This window comes from Vigna umbellata, chromosome 1, assembly GCF_029865625.1.
Source record: "Vigna umbellata cultivar VRB3 chromosome 1, Vumbellata_1.0, whole genome shotgun sequence".
Taxonomy (NCBI): domain Eukaryota; kingdom Viridiplantae; phylum Streptophyta; class Magnoliopsida; order Fabales; family Fabaceae; genus Vigna; species Vigna umbellata.
This window is the reverse complement of record NC_142165.1, coordinates 43,797,733-43,808,959: the sequence shown is the minus strand read 5'-3', so window position 1 is coordinate 43,808,959 and position 11,227 is coordinate 43,797,733. Positions and strand designations below refer to the sequence as shown.

At 32.3% G+C, this 11,227-nt stretch overlaps 2 protein-coding genes across 3 annotated transcripts; one reads left to right on the top strand and one right to left on the bottom strand.

The window, feature by feature from the left end:
- Nucleotides 1-1,302: 1,302 nt before the first annotated feature.
- LOC124836327 (DUF3339-domain containing protein) lies at nt 1,303-1,825 on the bottom strand. Its single transcript, XM_047311473.2, has one exon. The coding sequence runs from the start codon at nt 1,678-1,680 to the stop codon at nt 1,471-1,473; it is 210 nt and encodes a 69-aa protein (XP_047167429.1). The 5' UTR covers nt 1,681-1,825; the 3' UTR covers nt 1,303-1,470.
- Nucleotides 1,826-3,434: 1,609 nt separating this feature from the next.
- Nucleotides 3,435-10,539, top strand: LOC124836324 (CBS domain-containing protein CBSCBSPB1-like). 2 transcript variants are annotated; one of them, XM_047311471.2, is made up of 15 exons: nt 3,435-3,684; nt 3,769-3,918; nt 5,038-5,197; nt 5,287-5,419; nt 5,523-5,660; nt 5,819-5,900; nt 6,012-6,125; nt 6,271-6,337; nt 6,472-6,577; nt 6,653-6,720; nt 8,025-8,134; nt 8,235-8,368; nt 9,064-9,149; nt 9,232-9,321; nt 9,854-10,539. In XM_047311471.2, exons 2-15 carry the CDS (start codon nt 3,785-3,787, stop codon nt 10,028-10,030), a joined length of 1,599 nt encoding a protein of 532 aa, XP_047167427.1. In that variant the 5' UTR covers nt 3,435-3,684; nt 3,769-3,784; the 3' UTR covers nt 10,031-10,539. The 2 variants fall into 2 exon arrangements, with proteins under 2 accessions (XP_047167427.1, XP_047167426.1); XM_047311470.2 differs by having other exon boundaries at nt 5,523-5,693.
- Nucleotides 10,540-11,227: the final 688 nt, after the last annotated feature.

Below are 11,227 nucleotides of genomic sequence, written 5' to 3'. Positions count from 1 at the left end.
AGAAAAATAATTTTTTAATTGCAATGGAAACCATTTTCAGAAAATGACTTTTAGATTATACGCCCAAAAATATATAATGGGAAAAAAAATTGTGGGGTGCAGGAAGAAAGACGTGGAAGTGCAGAAGGAAACTTTCAAATTTTGATCATACCAATAACAAAATACATTAGATAAAATTCTTTCAGCATTCATTTTAAATTTATTATCCCAAATTAATGATTTAATGTCGAACATAGTTTTAATTATAACGTGTACTTGTTTTTCTAGAGTATTTTTTATATATAAAATATAAAACTGCATTTATTAAGTCGCTCAATTAATGTATTCAAACTCCGACCTATCACGGATTAGTGGATAAAACGGATTGTTTCACGGACTACTTAATTACAATTTTTTTAAAATAAAAAAATTACAAACTTTCTAATATTCAAATCAAAACAAATTTTACTCCGTATTTAATTAATTTTAAAAATAAAAAACTTAAATAACTTTTTCAAACAAAAACAAAATAATAAATATTTTTTTATAAAATTAAAATTAAATTTTAATAAAATAAAATAAGATAAATAGATTGGTGAATTTACCTGGTGCACCATCGTTTCAATCCACATAAACTGAGTTTAAATAAGTAGATTGAAATATACTCCACATAAAAAAAATACAATTTTTTTAAACCTAATCCAACTCAAACACGTGATAATCCGGGTTCACGGGACTGTGACCCATGCTCTACTAAATATGCAAAATTATATATATATATATATATATATATTTTGATCTTCTTAAATTATATATAGAAATATTAAATTATTAGGAACATTAGCACTAGTATAAATTAGAACAGAGTAGTATTAAAAAGCAAATAAATTACTAATACTTTCTAACATTTTTATTTTTGGTTGCAGATCAGGCCACAGTACCCAAGAATCATAATTTTAAGGATTCCTATACTTTATGCTACGTAGTCCGTGTACAAAACCACGTGAGTTGAACTGCCTCTGCACGCAAGCCAGAAAGCCCGTTCCGCGTTTGCCTAAAATTTTCAAAGTACATTAATTACATTAATCGATTCATTGTCCAAAAATATTACCAGTGATAGTTCCACCGTTATCAGTAGTATTAATAGTATTTAATAAAAAGTACTTATGGGAAAAGGAAGAGAAGGAAGGCAAACGGCGTGACTTTTACATGCTTCCCTTTTTCTGTGAATGGACACTTTGCAAAGGCCACCAACGTAATATCCAAAACGGTACCGTTTGCGAAAATGTTGAAGAAACCCCAAAAAAGCAAACCCAGCCAACGTCACAAAGCGAAATGGATCATCATTCATATCTTCGTAAAAACAACATCATCCTTATCCACACACACGTACAGTAACAGATCAGAAGTACTACACTAGAAACTTACAAGGAAATGTAAAAAAGTAAAAGGCAGAGAAAGATAAGGAGATTGAGATTTAGATCCGTTGAGCTAGCCGGTTTGGATGTGAACGCCGATGGCAATGAGGAAGATGGTGATGAGGCCGAAGTAGATGATGGCGTGAACCAAAATGGAGGCTCCACTGGTTTGCATGTTGCCGAACTCCGCGATTCTTCCCCTGGATGGTATCTGGAAGAGAAGGCCTGGGCTTAAGAGCACGAACAGCACCACCGCGATCACCACCGGACCCCAATCAGCCATTTTCACCCCTTTGTTTGGTTGGAAGGAAGAAGAGTTTGGAAGTGGAAGAGATTTCTACGTGTGATTTCAGGTTTGGGGCTTTTAGCGGTGAGCAACACAAGTAGACAAAACTCACACCACATACCCAACCAAACGGATCCTTCGCTTTCCTGTCACTCTTCATCTTATAACTCGTTTCAACGGCTCTGATCAATTCCCAATCATCTTAACGATTTTCATCCTAATAACTTTTTTAAATATTATATAACTTCCATTATAATAGTACTTTATAACTTGGCGATAAGATAATATCTTCAAATCTTTAGTGTATCATTTCCCCAAAAAAACAGTTTTAAAATGATTTTTTTGACCACTTTTTTTATAATGTTTCTAAAAGAAATTAAATGAATTTAACTTTTTTTTAAACGTAGACTATGAGACATTAAATGCGTCTTATAAAATACTTTTATTAAAATTTTAAAAATAATAGCTATCTTTAAGTTTTTGTCACATATAAATTCGTTCGTATAACACGCGTAAATTTTTAAACTTTGAAAATATTTCTTCTCAGGTAAAATGTGGTGCTAAACTAATACTATATTTCATATAGAAAACTACCTTATGTTAATGTTAATGGGAATGGAATTAAGATTGGAATTAGGTTTCTCAAAAAAAATTTAAGATTTTTTTAAATAGTTTTAATAAATAAATAATTTTAATCATTAATTAGATTTAAACAAATAGTAGAGAGAGAGAGAGAGAGAGTTACTCAGCGGTATAAATATATAAACTGCGACATGAATCTAAATAAATTGGGTCAATTTAGTGCTATCCTTCACTCTCATGGGTTATGGAGGCTTTTACTTCCTACACCCCCACAAGTTTTTCAATATACACTCATTCAATCACAACAACATTAATTCTTTAAGAAATATTTTTATTAAAATGTAAAGACATAAACCCATGATTAAAGAGTCATTGATCAACGGCTGAGGCATATCCACACTCAGGTTTCTTTGTTTTTATGAAAAGAAAAAAAAAAACAGACACGTTTGCATCAAACTTTGAAGATTTTTTTAGCTACAGTACCAGATGGTTCCATTATTGTGCTTATTTTGTTAGGTAAACCTTTCGATTAATTGAAGAGGTTACAGCATGAAATAGCTCCACCGACGGCTAAAATTGTTTCAAGTTTGCAGGTGAATGATTATAACTACGACTTTTAAAGAAGCAAACTTTGCAATTCGATCATCGTTATAATCTCTTAATATTTTGTCCCTTAATATCTACGAAACTTCTATGAATGAAATCAACATCCTATAAAAAAACATTGATGTTAGCATGTATTTGGAAGAAGTCTTAAAATAATATCAGTAGCTTAATCTTAATATAGGCATGACAGTGATTTTCTTTTTATGTAATGAATAAATATGCAGCATACGATATTTTTATTGTAAAATAAATAAATCAAATCAAACATACTTAATATTCATATAGATAATTGCATTTAACTAGTTTTAAATATTGTTTCGATCTTATACGTACAGTGATTTATTTATTTTTAAATTATTTTTTTTAATTATTAATATTTAGCATTTAAAAAAAATTGGCAGGTAATTGTAAATACATTTTAATAAATTTATTTTAAATATAAATTATATTTCTAAGATCATATTTTAAAAGTTGCACAAAATGTAAGAAAAGAAATACTCATATAATAGCTATCTTTATGTTTTAATTTTATTGAGTGTTTGGCTATAACTCTTCGTTCTGAATTGACACATGTCGAATTTACCGCACTTGCTGTTCCCACGAGAATTGGCCCCGTTGGAATCGGCGTCAAGTTCTCCTCTCCCACCACCCCGCCTTTTTTCTTCAGCTACCGACACAACCACAATGTTCCTTCTCAATCTCTGTTTCTTCACCGGCTGGTCACCGGGAACATACTTCATCTACCGACCGTCTCTACCCCCTTCTGTCCAGATTCCTTCGCCCTCCTTTCTCACCAACACTCTTCTCTTTCCGGTGACTTTCTTTGCTTCTCAATTTCGTTTCTCCCTTTTCATTTTCCATTTTCATCACATTTTATCTGAATTTGAGCGGTTACAGGTAGCGTTCGGGAAAGATGTCAATTCAAAGTGTTTCTTCTCGAAGGGGGGGTTCGTTGACGAACAGCCCCTCACAGAACAAGAAGAAAGCCTCTGAGTATTCGTCGCTTGACCTTACTCCTCGTAAAACGTTCCCGTCACCGCGCACCGTGTACTTCCTCCTCCTCATTTTTTTTCATATACGTTTTCATTTTGATTGAATTCTCCTACGTATAAACTAAAATCGTTATACTCGACCCTAGTTTTTAAATAATTTTAAGAGTTTTTTTTATCTGAAAATATTTTTAAATATTAGAATTGATTATTTAATTTATCATAGTTAAATTATGATCAATTTTAGTTGATAATAGAAGTGTCTTAAATTTGTAAACTCTTCACAATTAGTATCTCATTTGTTTAAAAATAAAATGAATCATAAATATACAACTAAGTCACTAATAGTTTCCCTCAATTTATGTGGAAAAGAAAGATGATACTTTTACACATATAAATACTCTTAAATTTTCTACTATTTTTTTTATCAAATGAATATAAATGTATATTATTCTATCTAATGAAAAATAGGATAGTCTTTATTTAATTATAAATACTTTAATTTTAGTAAAAGAATTATTAATGAAAATACGTTACGGATTATGTTTTATAAAAAAAGGTCAAATATAAGTTGTAATCATCTTATAAATAAAAATGAAAAAGGCATTTTGATAAATTATGTATTTATTAATTTTTAAATCAATTTTATATTATTTTTAAAAATTGATTAATTATTAGAAAGAGCTCTGTTTCATAATATAAAGTTTTAGCATAGATTTTAAATTTAACTTTTGTATTAAAATGCTTTTGTCATAATACGATTAATGTATTTAAAATATTTGTTTATTTTAATTTAAGTTGCACAAAATGAGTATTTAATCTGGGTATTGCAGTAGCTAATGCGATTCCAAAGAAGTGTTCAAATTGAAAATTTATAATAAATAGAATTCCCATTGGTGTTCATGTGAATTGTCATTTTCACTTTATGGAAACACGTATTCTCACGTTTAGCTAATTGATGCATCAAATAGAGGGGTTTATTAATTAAGCATTCACAGAGTATCTGTTCAAGGCTCTCAAATTAGATTGATTTTTAATTTTAAACGAATGTGTGATGTCTTCATTCTCGGAAATGTAAGAAAAGATGAGTCAGATAATGGTTATTATGGTTTTGTCATTTAAATCATGTGATGATGATGATGATGATGCCATTGTTTTGTACTTGGAATTGGAGCAGGGGAGAGCGAACTGTGAAATCATTGCGGCTTTCAAAGGCATTGACAGTTCCTGAAACAACCACCGTCTATGAAGCTTGCCGTAGGATGGCTGCTCGCAAAGTAGATGCTCTACTACTAACAGATTCTAATGCTTTGCTCTGTGGAATCCTCACAGACAAGGTAAATCTTGGACTTCTTTTTGTGCCACCCACTAACAAGAAAAATAAATACTGGGACTTTTGTTTTACATTATAATTTTGTGGTTAAAGGATGTAACAACAAGAGTCATTGCTCGTGAGGTTAATCTCGAAGAAACAACCGTTTCCAAGGTTATGACAAGGAATCCAGTATTTGTCCTTTCTGACACTCTTGCTGTGGAAGCCCTCCAAAAGATGGTGCAAGGTTGGTAGAATACGGAGAGAGGCGACACACACCGTTTTCAAGTTAATTTTTATTTCTGTATGGTGCTTTTTGAATAAATACAAGGATGATTTATTGTTTTCAGGGAGGTTCAGACATTTACCTGTGGTGGAGAACGGAGAAGTTGTTGCCATACTTGACATAGCGAAGTGTTTGTATGATGCCATTGCCCGTATGGAAAGGGCAGCAGAGAAAGGAAGGGCAATTGCGGCTGCTGTTGAAGGTATCGAAAAACACTGGGGAACACCTACGTCTGGTTTGTACAGTATTTTCTTTTTTTCATGGCTACTTTTTTTTAGTTAATCATCATTCGACACTATAGTTTGGTTGCCAGTTTCTTTAGGCCTGGTTTTGTTTCATGCTAATTTGGCCTTTGTGCAGGCACCAATTCGACGTTCTTTGAGACACTTCGAGAGCAGATATTCAAGCCTTCTTTGTCTACTATCATTCCTGAGAATTCAAAGTAGGTAATAATTTATTTTGTTTTAGCTGACAAAAAATTTCTGGGATTTAATTTGCTTTCATGTTGTAATTATTATACCAAGATAATTCAGCAGATACTGGCACTTTCCAGGGTTGTTACAGTTTCACCAACAGACTCAGTTTTGGCGGCAACAAAGAAGATGCTTGAACTTCGTGCAAGTTGTGCAGTTGTGACTGTTAATGACAAACCTTGTGGTATCCTTACGTAAGTGTGTTGCTATTGACATTGCCACCCCTCCTATTTTTCTGAAAAGTTACTTTTACCTCCTACATTCCAAAGTTAATTTTTTTGGTAAACAGGTATCGTCAGTATTTTTTTTAATGTACTACTTTCCCTACACAAATTTCAGTTCAAAGGATATCTTGATGCGGGTGATAGCACAAAGTCTTCCTCCAGCCTTAACTCTTGTTGAGAAGGTACCACTACAACTAGATCTAGTGATGTTCAGGACCACATTTTCCTGCATGTTTTAGAAGAAGTTTTTCAGAGCTTTCGTCCAGTTATCGTTTCTTGTCCCTTTTTTTCTGACCTACAGTCAATCAATGTACAGGTCATGACTCCAAGTCCAGAATGTGCAATAATTGATACACCAATAGTCGATGCACTTCACACTATGCATGATGGGAAATTTTTGCATCTTCCCGTTATTGATAGAGGTAATGTAAATTATATATGAGATGGGTAACTAGTTCCTGCATCAATAATTTTCTGATTTGGATGGTTGAAAACAGATGGTACTGTTGTTGCTACGGTTGATGTAATTCATATAACTCACGCCGCTGTAGCGACAGCTAGTCAGGTATGCTTTCTATAACTGTGTAAACCTACTGCTGATGATTGCATTAAACCTCTATTGAATCCTTGTTGAAATGGGGTAATTGGCTGTCTATTTGTAAGTTATAGCAAACTATTCTCAGCAAAACTAGTTACTTTTCTTCACCTTAAAAACTAAATGCAGGTTTCATATATGAATTGATATCTGAATATGTATGCAATTTATTGATGAGTGGGTCTTAAGTCAGCATTTTGGTTTTAAACTTGGGAGAAAATTGCCACCCGCTTTTCTCTTTACCCATTTTCTTAAGCCTCTTGTCTTGGATATATAAGAATATGAAATCTTGATAATTCATTATTATTGAAAGCTTAACCGCTGTTAACTATTTTTCTTTTTATGAATTTTCTTAAACCATGGAACTGGCTACTTAAGAACAGAAAAGGAGGTGGCATATCATGCTAATAAATTTAATGATAATATTATCCTCGAATAGAAAGCCAAATAAAATCAGAGAGCACTTCGTTCCTTTCATTTTCTCGGCTTCAACCTCCACATGCTCTAAAAGACGTAGGCATAGCATACAACATAGTGAACAGAGTCGGCCTAAAAGATAAAATATGATGAAAAGAATTGTAAAATTTTATACCATCCTTACCATAATCAACACGAGCAGACTCGTTAACACAAAAACGTGTGCCTTAGGCAGGTTGATTAGCGTCGTACACATAGTTTACTGATGTTGAGATATGCGTTAACTTTCTCTCTCTCGCATGTCATGAAATTGAATATTTCGAATCACCAAGAGTCAAGCATTATGAAGAAGTAATCCTTATATAAAATCCCTTTAGGTTGTTTTCCATGTTTGTACACTTACTGTTATTCTTTCTCTGTTGATTTATCCTATCGATGCATCGAAGATTTCTTTTACCCTTACAATTTGGCAATTTGCTATGAATGGTAGCTTTAGTCCCATGAATGGAAGTATCAGGGTTTAATTTTTCCCACCTCTTGTTGCAACACTATTTTAATCTGCAAATATTAATTATTAGTTTAGTTTTTATTAGTAGAGTACTCAAACTGATGGCCTACCTCTCCAACCACTTTTTCCACCTATCTTCTACTTTCAATATGTCGCTCCCAGGACAAGAAAATGTTCAACTGTTTTTTCCAACTGGATTTATTCTAAAGTTGTTTTTTTTACTTCCCGGATTTCGAGCACTGCTGATGTTAATGTTGAATATAGGATACCGAAATTCAATTTTTTTAGCTTCCGTCATCTTTTTCAGCTAAACATTTGTAATGATGGTAACATTTTCTCCACTGATTAGGTCGGAAACAGTGCTGGTTTTAATAATGAAGCAGCCAACACCATGATACAAAAATTTTGGGATTCGGCCATGGCCTTAGTTCCAAATGGGGACGACGACGATTCCCAAAGGTTAATATATTTTCAATTTTTTTCAAATATGCATCCCTGTTGCTAGGAAAAGTTATTTTCAAAATTTTAATTTAATTACATGTTATTATTGACATGGCAGCGAAACTTCCTTGAAAATGATTTCTGAGGGAGGAGAATTAGGGAGAAACCTTTCGTATCTTGGGTCAAGCATGCCGAATGCATTTTCCTTCAAATTACAAGACAGGAAGGGTAGATTGCATAGATTCACATGCGGTATGTCAACTATTGCATGTTTCCAATCGGGTCTTTGCTTACATGTGTGTTTTCCCTCTCCATCTTTAGACTAGCAAATTTTCGTTAACAACCATATCACAATTTCCCTTAATAATAAAATATTGTACTTAATTTAGTCCGCAAGCAATTTGATAAAAAAAAAATGTTATTTAAAATTTAAATTGGTAGTATAATGGTGATATATAATTGGTAGTATAATGATGATATCATAATTTTTAGTAGTCTCAGTTGAATGAGACTGGTTTACATGTCTTCAGTCAATTGATGCCTAAATCTGCATTTTTAGTTTTAGTTTTGAGTAAGGTTTAGCTGTGCATAGTGTACAACCCATGTAATTTAGAGAGGGGATCCTGCCTTACTAATATTGATGAGTAAAAGAGAGAAAGAGGAGAAATAAATGGTGGTGAGACGTGTGAAACTTCTGTAGTTCAACATTGATGGCTTAGGACTGTGGTACTGATATGCAAAGACGTATACTTGGTTTTTTTTTTTTTTTGACGAAATAAATAATTTTTTTTTTGGTGAAACGCGTCTTCTTTCCTTCTATTATAATTTTTTCTGTAACCACAAGAAACTTGTTTATTGCCTGAAGAAGCTCTGTTTCAACTCACGTGAATTATGCATTACGTAAAAAGATATCAGTTCAGTGGTTTGTGTGCTTCGTGCATGTTCAGATACTCGGAGCTTGACAGAGGTAATAACTTGCATCATTCATAGAGTCGGTGATGAAATTGACCCCACGAACCTGCCCCAAATTTTGGTAAGTTTCAAAATGTTATATTTGTATTCTTCGGTCTGTCTTTTCTCCTCTGCCTAATGCAAGCTCTTCGATTTGTTTGTAGTACGAAGATGAAGAAAATGATAAAGTTGTACTGGCTTCGGACAGTGATCTTGCCGCAGCTGTAGACCACGCAAAGGCGGCTGGTTTGAAGGTATGGTTGAATGGAATTTGGAGAGAGGAACGGCTAATGATATATTGAAGAAAATTTGAATTTAGAGCAAGATATTTTAATTAGTCATTTTCCTTTTCTTATGAGTTCGCAAATATTAAAATGGAATAACAACATCAAAATGTTTATGGCTGTATGAATCAATAATCAATTGTCTTAAAAGGTAAAAGAACTTTAAAATGTGGATAGAATATAAAGTGCATGCCTCAAACAGTACATCTACCGCTCTTTTTGAAATTTGATATAGTTAAGATCAAGAAAGGTTAAAAGAATTTAACTTAAATTTTCATAGTTGGTTAGAAAATTTGCATTCACAGATCTCGTATTCCATCACATGATAACTTGTCAGACCTCTCTTAGTCTAACACTAAGGAAATTTTGTGGACGGGAAAGACAGATGTCATGATCAATAAAACGGTCATATTGCTTTAAATTTGTTTCATTTGTAACTCATGATAGTATGAATAGGAATCTGTCTCAAATAAGTTTGAAATTGAATTTATGAATTTTGTAGGGATTGAGATTGCATTTAGACTACTCAGGAACACGGGGTTATGGAAATGATTCAAGTTCAGTGAGTTTGAAATATGGTAATTCAGAATCATGGGCAACAGCATACAGCACCTTTGCTGCTGGAGCTGCAATTGTTGCTGCCTTAGGCCTAATGGCGTTTGTGAGGCGAAGTCAATAATAGGAAGAAGCAGCTTTTGTCGGGGGTAGAGGCCACAAATGAAGTGAGTTGGAACTTTGGAGGGGCATACTTTTAGCACTTGCCAATCTCCAATCTCCAATCTCTTTAAGTTCTGGCATTTTGTATAACAATTTGTATTCGTATTCAAATGTTATACGAGAAAGAGAGGAAAAACATTTTATTTCACTTCATCATCTATTAGACTTGTATTCTGGCATGTCAGTAGTTTCACATAGTTTAAGAGTTGAGGTCAAATACAATTTAGGTACATCTTCTTTCAATGTTTCAAGATGTTTTTTAAAGACAACCATGATGAAGAAGCTACAGTATACCTGAAAGTCTCACATCCCTTGGAAGCGCTTCATCGATCAACTCTGTGAGATGTTTTTAAGTATAAAACTGTGTCAGAAATTTAGATTTCAAGACAAACAATATTTTAGATATAGTTATTGACCGACCTAAAGTCGGAACACATTGTAAATTTGTGATATACAGATTTCCATATCTCATCATCTGTCCGATAATTTACTGCTTCCATTCTCACATGTTAATAAATCAGAAATTGGGCTTGAGTTGATAACAAACAATGATTTCGCTTTGCAATTTACCGATTAGTAAATGTTTATTAAGGTGTAGGTTTAGTGCATGCCACGTATTGGTGTATGCTTAACATTTTTCTTAGTAATATTAAAGTTGATACAAAATGTTAGTATAATCTGTTTTAGATTCAATGTGCATGCTTCTGGTCCGTAAAATTTATTTGAAATGTGTTTTTCCAAATCCCAGTTCATCATGAGTTGAATATTCAATCTCAATCTCATATCCATATTAAATATTTTTACATAATTTAACTTATTTTCATATCACTTGGAAGTAATATTAAAAATGAGAAATTATATATATATATATATATATATATATATATATATATATATATATATATATATATATATATATATATATATATGCGACTTCAATATAAATGTAAAGAATGACACAACTTTTAACTGAAATTCAAAATTTCATATCACTTGGATAATAATATTAAAAGTGATTAATTAATTAATCTTGTCTTATTAATTTTTTTCATATATTTATAGTTTTTTTTAAATTATTCTATTTTTTAAATTTATGCAATTATGTTGATCATATCTAAAGAAATACTTATGAAATTTTAAAATATTTAAAGAAATTTAT